The sequence below is a fragment of the Podarcis pityusensis genome (assembly GCF_964106645.2).
Source record: "Podarcis pityusensis genome assembly, chromosome: 9".
Classification (NCBI taxonomy): domain Eukaryota; kingdom Metazoa; phylum Chordata; class Lepidosauria; order Squamata; family Lacertidae; genus Podarcis; species Podarcis pityusensis.
In genome coordinates this window covers 19253938-19271801 of record NC_138034.1, presented here as the reverse complement: position 1 = coordinate 19271801, position 17864 = coordinate 19253938, and the positions used below count along the sequence as shown (strand labels likewise).

Here is a 17864-nt window from a genome sequence, read left to right as displayed (position 1 = left end):
TGCAAAAGCCATTGTTGTTAAAAATATTGTGTTTCTTGAATGTATGGGTCTTGGATGAAGAAAAAATTATGAAGAACAAGAAACACATCCTAGTATATTTAACTTACATCTTCACAATGACAGGATTTTGGAGACCTTAGTACAGGAGTGAACATTACAGGGCATACAAAATTCTGAACATATCTGATTATAAGAGATAAAAATGTTCTATTATTTCATCATTTAAATACTATTCTCCCTAACAAATGAAAACCACAACTCAACATAGAGGTGGTTTTGTTGGAAAAGGAGTATAGGAATATGATCTCTTATAACCCACGGATCCTCAGACTGTCCAACTCACACCCAGGCCTCCCTTATGCAAGTGTTTACATGCAAATAGGCATAAAGACAGAGACTATGTGTTAAAATAAAGACTGGTCAACTTTATTCAGGGAGCTGAATAGAAAAATAAAGATCAGCCATTTTTTACAGACATACATATGAAATGACAAAATCACACAAGTCAGCTTTCAAGTTACAAATTAAAATTACAATTGTGAGCTTGCAGGAAACTACTCTGAACATTTTCTGCTGACTAGCATCATTACATATTAACACGAGAAAGTGGTGAGAGCGTTCCTAGCTCTATCGTTAGGGAAACAGTTAAGTTTTAAGGAAACAGTTCAATTTCTATCCCAAATATATATAAGCTTTTCGTTTTCACCAATTACTGAATGGAAAAGGATATGAGGCTGATATCAGGTAGCTATGTTATTTGCTTCACTGCTTCGTTTGAAAAACTCAAAAGAACATATAAGGTGGTTTCATAGTTTTGTCATTCATGCACTGACAAGGTCCAATCTTTCTTAGTTTTATCACTGTAACAGGATTAGGAATTCCAAGGCCAATCATTAGCCCTGCAGGGAACATAAAGCTGTGCAAAATACTGAAACTGAACCATCTGAATATTAGACTCCTGATTACTCTTCCTATAGATTCTGAGATTTTACCAGACATACTCTATGTTTTAAGTCAAAGTTTATTTCCATAGTCATAAGAATAAAACCCTTTTGTTTTTTAAAGTGTTTTTTTAAATATCTCTGAGTATAAAGAACATAAAAACCACTAGAGATGTTATATAACGTCTGCCCGCCCTTACTTTTCAACATTTACATTAATAATGTAGTCAAATAATTCTGCAATCCTGATTTCACACATACATTCCCCAGTTCAGATTTATACAGTACTGATTGTTCTATATGTTGATAATATGGCATTATTCTGTTACTTTAGTTAGAAAAAAGAATATTGAAAAGGTTTTAGGAATACTGCTTACAACTGTCAAATTATAAATTATTGCAAAACTAAAGTTCTGTGTTTTGGCAGGCACTCAAAAACAACATTTGAAAAAAGCAAATTTAACCCACCCTTTACTGTTAATATATTGATATTTGTTTTAGCCAACCCATCTTACTGAAAATAGATTTTGTTTCCTCAAAACTGTTTGATGCAGTGTTCTTAGGCCATAATATAAAGACAGAAGAGTCTGATTGGTTTGAAGATTTTTGGAAGAACACTTCTGACTATATGCAACAGAGGTTTGTGGCTTGGGAGGCAATAAAAGTTTGGAAATGTTACAAAATCATTTCCCAATAGCCTTATTATCCCTGTCTCCAATGACTCCTAAAGCACACCCACAACCACCCACACCCCACAAACCTTACTGGCTTGAATTTTGTTTTAGAAACAGTTTTACTGTAACAAACAAGGAAGTTAGCTTTCAGAACAAGAGCAGAAAGTTCTAGCATCTCATGGCTCACTCACATAGCACCTTGTTTTTACCAGGGGTTAGCTGCATAACTGATATCTGTGAAAATTCAAAGACTAGGGACAAGATATACCATTTATGGAAAGAAACACTTTCAGATTATTTCTTGTCCCACCCTAAACTTCTGCTATAGGAATTATGCTCAGTCATGCTCTCTTGGCTGAAAACAATCTGCCTGAGTAACGTCTGTGATCCTCCTTTGATGTGGATGGCAGAAAATTATTCTATTCCATTTGAGAGCACACTTTTATTTCCCATACCTTCCAATGAGCATGACTAATTCAAGTGATTGATAAGTTCAGGAGAAAGCAGACTTTGTGGGCCTCATTGCTGGAGAGTGAAATAATTACAAGGAAAGAAATAGGATCCTTGGGGAGGAAGGACAGGATATAAATATAATAATAAATACCTAATTTTATTTTTTGCTTCCAAAATAGAATTCTTAAAACTGAGAAATTAAAATTGTTATTGTTTAATTGGGACCTTAGCTTCCTTTCACTGTGAATGGCCAAGTCAAGGCAATATATTATTTGTGAATACGGTTTCTAAATATGTCATCCAGTCATGCTTGCAAAAATGAAAGGGAAAGCTGGCAGTCATTCATTCAAATTTATATCTTCCAGTGTTATTATTACAGTCATACCTCGGGTTGAAGTAGCTTTGGGTTGAGCGTTTTTGGGTTGCGCTCCGTGGTGACCCGGAAGTAACGGAACACATAACTTCCGGATTTTGCCGCTTGCGCATGCGCTCAAAATGATGTCACACGCATGCGTGGAAGCGGCAAATCGCGACCCGCACGGGTTGCGTTCGCTTCAGGATGCGAACAGGGCTCTGGAACGGATCCCGTTCGCATCCAGAGGTACCACTGTATTTCAAAAAAATTATACACTGCTTGATTGTAAAAAAAAAAAAAAAATCAAAGGGGTTAACAAAAAGATAAAACTATAACATCAGGAGAAATTTACAGTACATTAAAACATGCATATTAAAATTCACATCAGCTTTTCTAAAATAGCTCCCACTGGCATTTATTATTATTTCTTCTATATCTTACCCTTTATCTGTTAAGTCCATATAAACTAACATGGGGATACTAACTACATTTAGTAATATAAAGCAATTATTATAGCTACTGCGGAAATTGTTTTGATATTCATATAACTGCCAAATAATGTGTTAGTTTTTACATTAAGTCCAGTAAACCAATGCTCCTCTATTGTACTATTACTCCAATACACTGGTTCATTATTCATCTTATCAAGTGGCTCATGAATCCCAACAGATCTTCAAATATTAATGTCCAAAATTTTCAGCCAAGTTTCTTACTTCATATTTCCCCATCCATTTTATAAACTGATTCACATCGTTTCCAATATGAAAAGTTAAGCAATACTGCTTGTGCCTGCTTTTATCTGATTAGTGCTAACAAGTATACAATTCTTCTATGCAAAAATGTGAGACAACTTGTACTGAAACAGAGCATGACATAAGCCTTTGTGCCAATATTGTGTAAGCATTCAAGATATGGTAATACGATACAAAAGTTGTGGAGCTATGAGTAATGCTATACTAAAGATGTAAACACATCATTGAATGAATGACTTCCAGGGCTCCCTTTTATTTTTGTGTCTGTAACTGCATGCAAGAGTACAAACAAAGCAAAAATCCAAGCAAACAAAAAATTTACTTTCATTTACAGGTTTCAGTTTATTATTTTTATTACCAAACACTGAGACTTAATGTGTGAAGTTTTGTCTCTCTTGCTACATATTAGATAAATAAAAATAAATAAATAAGCAAATGAATGAAACCTTAAAATCATCTTCAAAAATTACAAAAAGTAGACTAGATTGCATGCTGAATTAGAGAGGAGACATGATTTGAACATTTTGAAATAACTTTAGTTGCTATTATTATGGAACTTATGGGTAAAATGCGAATCTAAATCCTATAAAGTAGGATGTCCAATTTATGGGCCAATGAGGAACTATGGGATAGGTTAAATTATTGAAAAATCATCCCCATAGTGCAATGGTATGAGACTTCTGAGCTTCAGGGCAAGATGAGTAGCTTCCTTTGCATCTAGCCCTGAGCTTCAGCAGTTTGGTGCTGCAATGCAACTGCCCTATAGTACTGACTGAGGTTTAGGAATAGATGAGCAGAAAGCTCCACATCTACCCCAAAGCTAACTGAACGGAAGCAGGTGTTTTTCCTCCCCGCCTTCCTCTGCTGTACTAAAGAGCTGGTGAAGGAGAGTTGGGGTTGAGAGGTGTAACCTCAGTGCACACATCCCTATTTTTACAAGACACTTTAAACAGTTAGGAGTTCTGCCTCCAAGTCTATAAAATCAGTCTCCTTGTACTCTATTAACTTCAAAAGGATCAGTGTCTTTAAAAACTCATACTGGTAAGGAGAGGGAATCATGGCTGAGTGATGCTCTTTGTGAGATATACATTCCAAAACTCACCCTGCTTCAGGATATTACAGGAAACTATTAAGGGTTTGAGCAGGCCAACCCCCCCCCGCCCCGTTGCTCAACTGCCACCAACATTATGCAGCCCCTGAAGGGCAATGAGCACACCCAGTTCTCTTTGGATTTTTTCCCTTTTTTAAAACAAAACAAAACACTAATGCATTTTCCCCTGCATTGCTTGGAAATCCCGGAATATGTAGAAATGTCATCTTTGTCTGTGGATTTCATGGACCATGTATAAGACCATCAACAGTTGACTGTAAGGTTGCGTAATGACAGGGGTGCCAACTTGAATAAAATATTGGAGGGGCAGGTAAGTCCCACACCACATAATCAATCACATGACACAGCACACACACATCATTTGAATGGCAATGCCCATTAATTTGGGGGTGAGTGGGCTGCCCCCTAAAACACTGATTGGGGGAGGGGGCAAAGGGACCTCAGTCCCTAGAGTTGGCTCCTAAGTGTACTGATGAGAGTGATTTTATTATTTCTATCCCTGCCACAGTAGGAACATGAAATAGCAATTCTCTCCTCCCTCAGCCTGATGATCACAAAACATACAGCAAACAACAAAAGCTGTGGAATATCCACTGTCTATGCTTCCATTGTGTCAGGTATGCTGACTATTTTCTGGATTTTTTTTGGGGGGGGTGAGGGGAGGACAGTCAAACGACAGTCAGATGAACGCAAGCGAAATGCAGAGGAACAGACTCGGAGATGGGGAGGATGGTCCAGACTGTATACCTCGAACAAAGGAGAGTGCAAGCTGCTAGCACAGTTGGAAACGGGACAGCATCTCAGCTGGTAGAGTACAAGACTCTTAATCTCAGGGTCGTGGGTTCAAACCCCCCCCCCCCAATTGCAGGAGGTTGCACTAGATGACCCTCAGGGCTCCCTTCCAACTCTACAATACTGTGATGCTATGATTCTATGCGGAGTGGCTGTGTTGTTGTTGTTGTTTAGTCGTGTCCGACTCTTCGTGACCCCATGGACCAGAGCACGCCAGGCACTCCTGTCTTCCACTGCCTCCCGCAGTTTGGTCAAACTCATGCTGGTAGCTTTGAGAACACTGTCCAACCATCTCGTCCTCTGTTGTCCCCTTCTCCTTGTGCCCTCCATCTTTCCCAACATCAGGGTCTTTTCCAGGGAGTCTTCTCTTTTCATGAGGTGGCCAAAGTATTGGAGCCTCAGCTTCAGGATCTGTCCTTCCAGTGAGCACTCAGGGCTGATTTCCTTCAGAATGGATCAGTTTGATCTTCTTGCAGTCCATGGGACTCTCAAGAGTCTCCTCCAGCACCATAATTCAAAAGCATCGATTCTTCGGCGATCAGCCTTCTTTATGGTCCAGCTCTCACTTCCATACATCACTACTGGGAAAACCATAGCTTTAACTATACGGACCTTTGTTGGCAAGGTGATGTGGCTGTAGTTCTAGAATTAAACTGGTTTGTGTGGGTGTGGGTTGGGGTGCTAGATAAAAAAAGGCTCTTCTCTTTCCCTCTCATAGGAGCCAACTCCTAGGGGCCGGGGTCCCTTCAGCCCTTCCCCCAATAAAACATTTGAAGGGGGGTTGGGCCCCCTCAAAGTTGGTGGACACTGTCATTCAAATGGTGTGTGAGTGAGATTGATTATGTGGGGCGGAGCTTACCTTTGCCCCCACCCCCTATATTTTATTCAAGTTGGCACCCCTTGCTCCCTTTCTATAACATTTCTTCTACTGACAGGAATGGGGTGAAATACATGTGGGTAAAACCAGAAGGGAGCAGGTGAGGCAGTGTTGGGGGGGGGGGGGTTACGTCTTTTGCTACCTGCTTGCTCGCCCAGGCGCCACCGTGAGGGGCGCTTCTGGGGAAGGCGGGGAAACACAGAGAGCGCCTTCCTCCGAAAACGGAAGAAAAGAGCAGCAAAAAGGGGGGCGTGGGACGAGGGGCTGCCTAGGAATCCCTTCCCCATTAGCACGAAAGGCTCCCTTATTGAATGTACTGGGGATGTTTGGGTCTGTAAAATGACAGGATAGCAGCCAAGGGTCGGGGCCACGAGGACTCCCTCCCTCCCGCTTCCCTCCTCACACGCAGAAAAAGCCGCCGGAGCAGCCCCACTCACCCTCCGCCCTGAACCGCAGCTCGGACACGGTTTTCTGCACGACGGGCATCGCGCCTCAGCCGTCCTCTCAGGGCGAGCGAGCCAACAACCCTGCCCGCCTGCCTGCCTCCGACTCGGGTCTTCCTTCTTCTCCCTCACAAAAGCTCCCTCACGGTTCCTTCCTTTCGCCTTGCGCAAAAAAAGAAAAAAAAGAAGCGAGAGGGGGAAAAACCAAAACAAAACACCACCGTTTGGGGGGAATTAAAAAACGGGGGGTAGGGGGGAGGAGATCTCTTGTGACACCAGAGCGACGCCTGCAGTCGCGAGAGCTCCGCGAACATGCGCGACAACACCCCTCTCGCGCCCGCCGCTCGGGCCAACTGACAGCCGGCGCGCGACGCTCACTCTCTCGCTGCTGCTGCTCCTCCCCCCCCCCCCAGCCGCCCTGGAACGTACCAACTGGCGTTCCGCGGGGGGTAGCTTTTGTTCATCCCCCCCCTCCTGACAACACCAGGCCCGAGTCAGGCGCCGCTTCATCCACGGATGAAGGCCTGCTTTCCATTCCCGGCAGATCGAAACGGGGTGGGGGGCGGCTTGCCTCGTTCGCGCCTTTCGTGCCAGCCTCTCTCTGATCGCCCCCCCCAAACTGGGTAAGAATGGAGCGAGCCGCGTCTTGAGGCGGACCCCTTCGCTTGACAATAGGAGGAGGAGGAGAAGAAAGGGGGTGGTTGTGGATTTCAGTGCAGGAAGCATCTGTCCAACTTAGGATTCGAACCCACGACCCTGAGATTTAAGCGTCTCGTGCTCTGCCGACTGAGCACAGGTCCTGTCCACTTTTGAGACCATAACCATCTGTCATGGGTTTAGGCGGGGGGGGGGGGCGGGCAGCTGCCCCCCCCAAGGAAATAAAAAGTAGAAATCGTAGAAGGATATTTGACCTATGTTAAATTTTTAAATCCGCATTAAAGCAATACTGTGCCTATGTCAGGGGAGAAAAATAAAATATTGCAGGTAGTAAAGCCATCTCTGTGTGCCTCTCATCAGTTTTAAGATAGAGTGAGAAATGAAGCAGACTTTTAAATGAGGCTTTTATTGGGTGCTATTTTAGTAAGCTGAAACGTAAAAACACACAATGGCTGTTGTCCTTTCAATGCAAATATAGAAACCAGTCATTGCCCAGGAGTGTCTTCCACCTTTAGGAGAAACGCCCAGGTTTCTTTGGAGATTGACAAAATGAAAACAGAGAAACCAAGTAACCCTTGTGGCAACACAGACAGAGATTAAATTTAGGTGGAGTGCTAGGTAGAAATGTCAATATAAACCACACTTACTTAGCAGTTTTATGGAATGTTCCATTAGAGGATAACAGCTCATCTTCAGGTGATACAAGATAGTCTTCCTTCAGATCAGGATTCCGAAGCTGAATGCCTAAAATCAACACTTTCCAAATCACATGAAAAGGAAAACCAGCTGTTTTGGCCCATGAGAGAAATTAAGCAAGCAAGCAAACAAAACGTTAGGACAATACCTTTATTTGGTCAGCCAAGATGTGGAAAAACTGCAAGCTTTTGAGTTCTTCAGAGCTCTTAATCATGGGCAAACAAAGCAAATAAAAAACAAGGTAGGGGAAGAGATCACTCACAAACGTACACATGCACACAACTAGTGGTGAACATGGGAACTCGAAAGCTTGTACTCAGACCACAGTAACATAGCTGCTACTGAAAATAATTTCTGTGTAGCTGGTACTTCACATAGCTTCAGCAATAGTTGATTTACTTCACATGTTACCAGAGCTTTTTCCCCCCTAGAAAAAGAGGTAAGTTGTTGAGCTTTGTTTAGGGGGAGCAACCAGCCATAGCTGTTGAGTTTTGCTTTTTTTAGGGCAAGGACTTCTCTTCTTTGCCGTGCTGCCTGCCTCCAACACGCAGCCCCAAATGGCACCTCAGCACTTCAGAGGGGCAGGAACACACATAAAAGGTGCTGGAACCCAGTTCCAATGAGTTCTGGCTGAAAAAAAAGCCCTGCACTTTGGCATGGTTATGTATGTGGAAACATGCCTTGAAGGGCATTGAGATAAAGAGTCAGATGCATGCAACTAGATCCTTGTTTGAGAGTTGCCACCATCATTTGCTTAAAGTGATATTTGAGGTTCTTCCTTAGACAGACAGAACATCTGAAGAATTTTAGAAGCAAAAGACTTTCTATACTGTTGAATAATTTTTCTTCATTCTTTCCTGTTTCTCTTCCCCCCTCCCCCTTTGGCTTTGTTATCAAAAGCACCTTGTGGTGAACTTACCCTATTTTGTTCAATCAATCAGTCAATCAATCCTTTATTAGTCATAGCAAACCACACATTATAAAACGAACACCATATACAGATTGTGGAAAATACGAATTTGGCATAACAATTTGCATAAATAATACAGTATAACACTACCACATCACCGACCAATCAAGAACCACTAAATCTCTCTATAATGGCCCAGTCTTTCCACATGGACAGCACTCAATAATTTAGCCACTATTAAAGTAATTTGATTATTCCTGTCCGAGAGCAGGTCCTGAACCGTTGGCAGTATAGAACCGAGCCTGTTAAGTTGTAAGGTCTCTAACAATTGTCTTCTGGCATAAATCCCAAAATCACAAGGTTCCTGCCTACCACATTTGCAGAGACACTCTGCTTCTGGGAGAGCTAAATATCTTTCTATTAACCTATTTTGTTGTTTCTGTTCCTTTTTCCTCGAGGACACATCACAGCCAACCTTAAACCCCTAATTCAAATGTCTGCTCTCTGAAAGTGGTCCTGTATGCAGGAGTGCAACTGTAACAGCGCCTCTCACTTCTCCCATGGAGCCTGTTCAGAAGGAAAGCATCAAAAGCTGCTGGTAAAGGAAAATTATCAGGGTCACACTCTCCTTGTTCTCCTTCCAATACAGCTAATCAACCAAAGTGACCAAAACCACATCTGCAGCCAAATTGAAATGAGTCTGGATAACCAGCTTAATCCAAGTATGCCTGAAGCTAAATGGCTGTCACCTCTTATTACATTAGCCAACTATTTTGAACACTTATGATTGGTAGCTTCGCATGCTATTCCGTTGAGTCCTCTGCATCTGTTTGGTTCAGCACTTGCAGTTGGAACTAGTCTAGGGTAATAATTTATAGTTACCATACAGTATAACTGAACAGATGCTGAACCACAGGTTCTTCTCAGAGAAACTATGTTTGCGTTATGTTCTGAAATTGGGTTTAATAAGCTTACACTAATTTTTGTGGTTTGACTAAGCTTGTGGTTGAGTTAACTAATTTACCCAATACTTATCCTGCCTCTTATAAATGCATAAGTCTGTAGTGATGGATCAAATTTGTTTAACAAAGTTCGTAAGTTGAGGAGGGGGGCAATGGGTGATAATATAAATACTTTATTGATCTTCTACACATTATTTCTTGCTGATTGGACCACTGACATCTGTTTTCTTGTAGCTGCATACAACACCTGAGTTTGCTTTTAATATTTGTTTTAAAAACTTATTTGGTCAATTATCCCCTCTTCCTCAACAATTTAACTGTATTTCTTGCCATGTATCATTCATGGAACTTAATGGGCAGCGTTCAACTGAGTTTTACTCAGAGTAGACCCATTGGATGATATTCATCCGAGTTTTACTCAGAGTAAACCTATTGAAATGGGTTCAGAAACCCCAACAAAACAAATGAGCAAAAATTAAATTACTTTTATGACCATTTTTAAGTCAACCTTGTTTGCGAGTTTATTTGTAATTTCGATTCTTTAACACAATGTTAAATTGAGTTTCTTAAAAAAAAAGACACAACCATTTAAATCTCCCCCAACACATATCCATAGCGTTGACCACTAGTCATTGTGAGAGCTCGGCTAATAGAAGGCTTTTAAACAATTACTCTGAGTGTTATGTTTATGGAAATAAGTCTTTCTTCAGCACCCAGACTTTTCAACCACAGAGTTGTTAGATAACACCCAGATTGCCACACATTGACAAATCTACATTGGTGTGAAATCAAGCCCTCTTTTCCCCAGAAGATAAGAAAAAGAAGGAAGATCAAGCTATAGTTTCCTCCGGGGGAGAAACATCAGCAGCATTTTGCTTTCTGACTTATTTTGACACTAGCTCTGACAATTTGCACAATGGTTAACAGGCAAAGAAAAGCCGATTCACAATGTCAGAGGTGTAAAATAAAACATTTCTAATTTAAGCATGGAGGGCTCTGGTAAGGTTTTTAAAAGAAGTGCTGTTACAGAATTTTCATTCTGCAGGGCTTCTTGATTCTACAGTGTTTGGCAGTTATACCATTAAAACACAAACTATTGCCTGCCAAACTGAAGTGGAATAAATAAAAACAAATATAACCGCTATTGTTCTGAGAAGGTCATCACACTCAGATATGCCTGACAAAGGCTAACATTGTGACCTTCACAAATCAAACTTGAATGTCTTGCATTTTCTCTAAATGAAAGGAAATGCTTTTCTTAACAGAATATGCTAAGCACACCATATGACAGAATCTCAGTGGCAGGACTAGATATGAGAGATATATCTTTGCATGTTCTGCGGTGAAGGGAAATAGTTATGCAAACTGACGTGACATGCTGTGCCAGGTGAAAGATTATGCACTGAGACTGGGGTGGTTTTGCAGACCTTGGGTTTGTTTCAAAAATAATCCACAGTTATCACGAAAGGAGAAGTTGTGTGCTACGCAAATGTGAGATGTAGGTTTGCGGTTTAGAAAGGTAAGTGAATTCCACCCAGGCCTTGCGCCAGAAAACCTGCTAGTAGCAGCCTGCTGCCGGAAAATAATAGGTTATTCTCTGCATCATTAGGCTGCAGTATTCTCAGCTCGGCTGTGCTTCTGTGTCTAGCCGCTCCACAGATGTTAGCATTGCGTGTGATTATTTGTTACAGTCCCTAGCAGGAAATAGGAAAAAGGTACCTGGGAGGTAAGGAGACAAAATCAATATATTTGTTTCTCATGTAAGAGGAGAAGTGGGGCCAGTAACAAAATGTTGCCAAATATCCTCACCTCTCAGCTGTAATGCTCCTATTGAAGAGTTCCTGCCAGACCGTTCTTAGAGGATGCTATAATCAGGAAGGAACTCAAGCAGGGCATCCCATTTCTTCCCCTTGTTTTCTCCCCCCCCCCCCCGATTCTTCAACACAATGTTAAATTGAGTTTCTTAAAAAAAAGACACAACCATTTAAATCTCCCCCAACACATATCCATATCGTTGACCACTAGTCATTGTGAGAGCTCGGCTAACAGAAGGCTTTTAAACAATTACTCTGAGCATTATGTTTATGGAAATAAGAGCCAGTGTGGTGTAGTGGTTAGGAGCAGTAATCTCGTAATCTGGGGAACCGGGTTCGCTTCCCCGCTCCTCCACATGCAGCTGCTGGGTGACCTTGGGCTAGTCACACTTCTCTGAAGTGTCTCAGCCTCACTCACCTCACAGAGTGTTTGTTGTGGGGGAGGAAGGGAAAGGAGAATGTTAGCTGCTTTGAGACTCCTTCGGGTAGTGTTAAAGCAGGATATCTTCTCTTCTTCTCTTCTTCTTTTTCCTTTTAAAAAATCAAACAAAACTCAACATTCTGTGGCTCCTGGACACGCTCAAACCTCACGGGGCTGCTGTTATTTCCCCTACATTATGTATTCTCACATCGTTATTTTTTAATATTTCTGCAAACCATGTTTATCAGCGGCTCCATCTGGACTCCATTTCTGCTGGCGCTCACCCCCGAAGATGTCTATGAGAATGAGTGATACTACAGTGGTACCTCGGGTAAAGTACTTAATTCGTTCTGGAGGTCCGTTCTTAACCTGAAACTGTTCTTAACATGAAGCACCACTTTAGCTAATGGGGCCTCCTGCTGCCACCGCGCCGCTGGAGCACGATTTCTGTTCTCATCCTGAAGCAAAGTTCTTAACCCGAGATACTATTTCTGCGTTAGCGGAGTCTGTAACCTGAAGCGTATGTAACCTGAAGCGTATGTAACCCGAGGTACCACTGTATATCTGCTGCAGATAGTCAAAATTTGGGAAATGTTGACGTTCACATGTGAGTCCCAACACTCAAATTAATTTCGTGAACAAGAGATGCATTTGTCCACTTTTCAGATATATGTGCACATGAATGTTGCATGTAGGTGACTGTCAAAATTCACTGGTGTATCTTTTGACAATATTCATCACACATGAATATCAACAGTCACCGATCTCCTGGCAACTAGGATGACTGTGATCTATTTATTTATTTACTTCACAAAATTGCAGCTTGCTTGGTTGTAATATCAGTAAAGAAAAGTTAAAAACAACTGTAGTTAAAATATTCAAAAAACAATTAAAATCCGCTTAAGATCCATGTCAACATTCTACATGTCTGGAGAGGCTTGCCTAAACAAAAATGTTTTAGCATATGTTGTAAAGACTTTTTTGATGTCCAAAGTGTGGCTCACCTTTTTAACACCCATGCTTAGCACCCATGTAGTTATATGGTACATTCTGAGCTGGTTCAGATTTCTCAAAGAAATGCAAGCAATTATTGCTTCTTCCTCACTTCTACTTTAATATCCAAGAGAGGCTCATAGATCTCAACATGATTCAGATCTACAGGTCATACTTTGCTTATTAGAAGGGAGGTGAGGGGAACAATGATTGTAAAATGTTACCTGTCTGATCTGTGGAGGGCAGTGGCGGTGATGGACGTGCTTTGTGGCAGGGATCAGACTAAACAGACTTCTGGTTCAATCTAGCGCTCTGATTCCATCATCCTAACACTACCTGGTGCATTCTCAGACTGTGCCTCTGAGCAGCAGCTGGGCCACACTCAGAGGAGAGCATTTGTCATGTCTAAATTTAAAACCCTGCCAGTGGCAGCTGTTTAGAGGAACCACTGAACTAGCAAATTTCCCACTTGAGCTAAGGTAAATCCTATTCCTCCGGATAAGGTGGCTTGAACAATACAATGATTTATTATTGATACAAGAATGCAAAGGGTTAATTTGGTCATATGCGTCATCTAGTAAGCATGTGCTTTTGATCAGCATCTTGGTTTCTTCCAATAATTTAATCAGAGGAATACCATGAATCATGTATATGCCAAAATAAAATTTTATTTCCATGTTTAATGGCAAAACAGGAAATCTAATTTGGGAGTATATTGAATTTTTTTAAAAAACAACAACCATGCATTCTAGAGTACCATGAGACCTCGTAATTTGTGTTCATATATATATTACATGTTTAAGCATAAACAATTGTATGAAATACACATTTAAGCAACTTTCTCTAGTTTGCTTGTTTACACCAGGACCAAAGTCTTCTCTCGATGTAAAAACGATATATTATGCGAATTTTGATCTGTTGGAAAATGGGACCTTGGCTTTAATCTGTTGTCATAGTTTCTTGCTTAAGGGGAAGTGTGAAGCAGAGATGTCAAACTAATTAAACAGAATAAACTAAATTGATTTCAACCTCAGACTGTTTTTGCAAGTTTATGTGGCTTTTGTGTGCTGCAGTAAGTATGTTATGCCACTTTCTTGGAGATAAGATGAGACCCCCTAGCTTGTGATTAACTGCTTTCTGATGACTCACGTTCAAAGACAGGAGGAATATAAATAAATCAGTGTTATACAAGCCGCTACATCATTCCACCAACTTACTTTCAGAGGTGAAAGAACTGCTGTATCTTCAAAGATAAGTCACGGCCTTTCTGCTTTCCTTTCTGTGACATCTGACAACTCTAATAGATCTAACTGAGTAGATGCATAAGCCTGGTAGGCATCTACAGTAGCCTGGTAAAACAAAACCTAGTATTGTTTGATGGCATGACTGATTAGTAGATGCGTGCTCATCACTGATACACTAACATGTCACTTTCCAGCATTTGATGGTTCTTGCTTTTAAGGAAGAGGGAGAGATATGAACACAATCAGTTTCTCCCATCTGGTGCTCTGACAAAATGGCACATACAAATAGGATGACCAGTTTTGGGTAGTGCAAAACCCAGGCTGGATCTAGACACACCAAGGAAGCATTTCAGTTAAACGCGTTGCAAAACTTTGCATGAGAAATCGGGTAAGCGAAAAACGGAACTCCACGGCGCCATCTGGTGTTGCAGTGTTAGAATGCATAATCAATGCACATAAAGCGTTTTTTCTTTGCCAATGTAGCTGAGTCCTCAGTCTTTTATCTATTTAGAAAGGTCATAGGTTCTAGCGTCCCATTCCGTGGTGCTGGAACATAGGACAAAATGTATACCTGACTCCCTTTCCACTTTACAGTGGTACCTCGGGTTACATACGCTTCAGGTTACAGACTCCGCTAACCCAGAAATAATGCTTCAGGTTAAGAACTTTGCTTCAGGATGAGAACAGAAATCATGCTCCAGCAGTGCAGCAGCAGCAGGAGGCCCCATTAGCTAAAGTGGTGCTTCAGGTTAAGAACAGTTTCAGGTTAAGAATGGACCTCCAGAACGAATTAAGTACTTAACCCGAGGTACCATTGTAGTTCATATATCTGTATCGCAGTGAAAGACACTGTCTGCCTAGCCAGTCACACAATTACTACATTAGCTACATCATCACCTAATGATTTTCAATGATACCTAGCGACAATCAAATACTTCATAATCAGTTTTGTAGAGTTCTGTTCTCCCTTACTTCATTTACAAAACATGTTCCTTCTAGCATTTCTTTCTTAGGCCTGGTTCATATTGGCCAGTAGCCAGTGCTATTTTTCTTGAAAAAAAGGTGGCTGAGCTCGCCACGAATGCCTCCCTTGTTCTCTTATAATGGCAATGGCACCCACCTGAGAGCTACATCCTGGTGAGTTCTGGAACATCTTTTGGAAGGGAGGGCACCACTACAACTAATCCAGAATGTGGCAGCTAGACTGGTGACTGGGAGTGGCCGCTGAGACCATATAACACCAGTCCAGAAAGACCTACATTGGCTCCCAGTATGTTTCTGAGCACAGTTCAAAGTGTTGGTGCTGACCTTTAAAGCCCTAAACGGCCTTGGGTCAGTATACCTGAAGGAGCATCTCCACTTCCATTGTTCAGCCTGGACACTGAGGTCCAACGCTGAGGGCCTTCTGGCGGTTCCCTCACTGCGAGAAGTGAGGTTATAGGGAACCAGGCAGAGGGCCTTCTCAGTAGTGGCGCCTCCCCTGTGGAACACCCTCCCACCAGATGTCAAGGAAATAAACAACTACAGTGGTATCTCTGGATGTGAACAGGATCCGTTCCGGAGCCCCGTTCACATCCTGAGCAGAACGCAATGTGCGTCTGTGTGTGTGCTGGTTGCGATTTGCCGATTCTGTGCAGGCGTGTGATATCATTTTGAGTATGCGTGAGCGGCGAAACCCGGAAGTAACCCATTCCGCTATTTCCGGGTCGCCGCGGAACACAACCTGAAAACGCTCAGATTGAAGCATATTTAACCCGAGGTATGACTGTACCTGACCTTTAGAAGACATCTGAAGACAGTCCTGTTTAGGGAAGCTTTTAATGTTTGATGTTTTATCATGTTTTTAATATTCTATTGGGAGGCACCCAGAGTGACTAGGGAAACCCAGCCAGATGGGCGGGGTATAAATAATAATAAGAAGAATAAGAATAAGAATAATTACCGAGAAGGCCCTCTGCCTAGTTCAGCTCCATCAGTCACAACTGGCTGTAGTGACTGGGAGAGTTGTAGATACCGGATTGGTGAAGACTGGCTTAAACCAACTAGCCATGTCATTGGCTGCAGTTTCTATTCAAGGCTCTAACATAGGAGCCAGCTCCTAGGGGCTGAGGGGGTCTTCGCCCCCCATAAAATATTTGAGGGGGTAGGTCCCCGCCAAAGTTGATTGGCATTGCCATTCAAATGGTGTGTGTGTGCGCCTCATCATCATAGCTGTCAACTTTTCCCTTTTCTTGCGAGGAATTTTATTCGGAATAAGGGAATCTCCCTTTAAAAAAGGGAAAAGTTGACAGCTCTGCTCATCATGTGATTGATTATGTGGGGCGGGGCTTACGTAACCCCATCCCCCCATATTTTATTCAAGTTGGCACCCCTGAGCACTAGAGTTTGTCACAAATCTTTTGCAAAAAGCTAAAGAGATAAAATGCATTGTCCTAGTGAACAGAATGCCAGACTCATGGCAGCTGCTGCTGCTGCTATTCTTTGAGCAGAAAAGTGACTATGCTCTTTCAGAAGCAATTCATTGGCTGTTTTCCCTCTGACTTGTTTTCACCCTAGACAGATAGCAGTTCCACCAGTCATGCTTCAGCAGTAATGGATTTCTTCTTTTGGAAAGGGAGAAGACAGAGCCTCTGTGTCTTTGCAAGTAATCTTTGTGTTCTGGAAACATCATGGCTGCTCTTTATTCAGATAATACGGACGCCGCCCAGCGTTAGCTGATGCCATTTGTCAAATCTATCTGCAGAGTCAAGTGTCATTATCCTATATCTACAATGGTGTTGTTTTTGCTTAGGTGACTTTTTGAAAATTGAATTAAATTCCTTCTGCAGAGGTCAGCATCATAGCCTCTATTGATCTCTTAGTGTCCTGTCCCCTACACTACCTCAATTAACATGCACTGAGAAATACTATTATATAATACTCCGTTGATACAGCAATGGGTCTTTCCCATTTACATCTCGGTTCTCCCAGTCTTGTCTTTTCTTTCAAGGTCAACATTTCTCAGAAGACATTTTTGTTCTGAGAAAAATTCTGACCCCCCCCTTTTTTTTCTCTCCTAGAAAAGGAAGGCAACTGCTGAATTTTCTCTGACTATTCTCCACCAATACCCTGGAACAAAATTAGTTCTGTGGCATTGCGGAGGATGTGAATGGTTGCCAGGCTGCCACACAGTAGCTTCTCTGTGGCAACCACAACAAAAAACCTGTGCTATTGTTATTGTTAATGCCAAGCCACACCCTCCTCCCCATGGAGAGATTTGCTGAAGTGGTCCCCCAATTCCTCTGTCCACAAATAGGGTGGAGAATTTCAAGTGGCCATTGGCACAAAGCTCTACCTTTTCAACACTTCTTCTTTAGTGACAGCTTACTGTCGTGACAGCTGTCTACCAGCTCCACCTGGTACGCAGGCTAAGACCCTACCTGCCCACGGACTGTCTCACCAGAGTGGTGCATGCTCTAGTTATCTCCCGCTTGGACTACTGCAATGCACTCTACATGGGGCTACCTTTGAAGGTGACCCGGAAACTGCAATTAATCCAGAATGTGGCAGCTAGACTGGTGACTGGGAGTGGCCGCCAGGACCACATAACACCGGTCCTGAGAGATCTGCATTGGCTCCCAGTACGTTTCTGAGCACAATTCAAAATGTTGGTGCTGACCTTTAAAGCCCTAAATGGCCTCGGTCCTGTATACCTGAAGGAGCGTATCCATCCCCATCGTTCAGCCCAGACACTGAGATCCAGCGCCGAGGGCCTTCTGGTGGTTCCCTC

The 17864-nt window shown here is 42.2% G+C and overlaps 1 protein-coding gene and 1 long non-coding RNA gene across 4 annotated transcripts in view; one reads left to right on the top strand and one right to left on the bottom strand.

Moving 5' to 3' along the window:
- Positions 1 to 7019, bottom strand: part of ATP8A1 (ATPase phospholipid transporting 8A1) — a 73880-nt gene extending 66861 nt beyond the window's left edge. For all 3 annotated transcript variants that reach the window (XM_081019829.1, XM_081019828.1, XM_081019830.1), the window contains exon 1: positions 6393 to 7019. In XM_081019829.1, coding sequence (XP_080875955.1) covers positions 6393 to 6441 — 49 coding nt within the window. In that variant the 5' untranslated portion in view covers positions 6442 to 7019. The remainder of the gene's footprint in view (positions 1 to 6392) is intronic.
- A 9-nt stretch (positions 7020 to 7028) lies between these two features.
- Positions 7029 to 13884, top strand: LOC308484946. Its single transcript, XR_013990203.1, has 2 exons — positions 7029 to 7992; positions 9120 to 13884. It is a non-coding gene; the product is annotated as an uncharacterized lncRNA (long non-coding RNA).
- The last annotated feature ends 3980 nt before the right edge of the window (positions 13885 to 17864 follow it).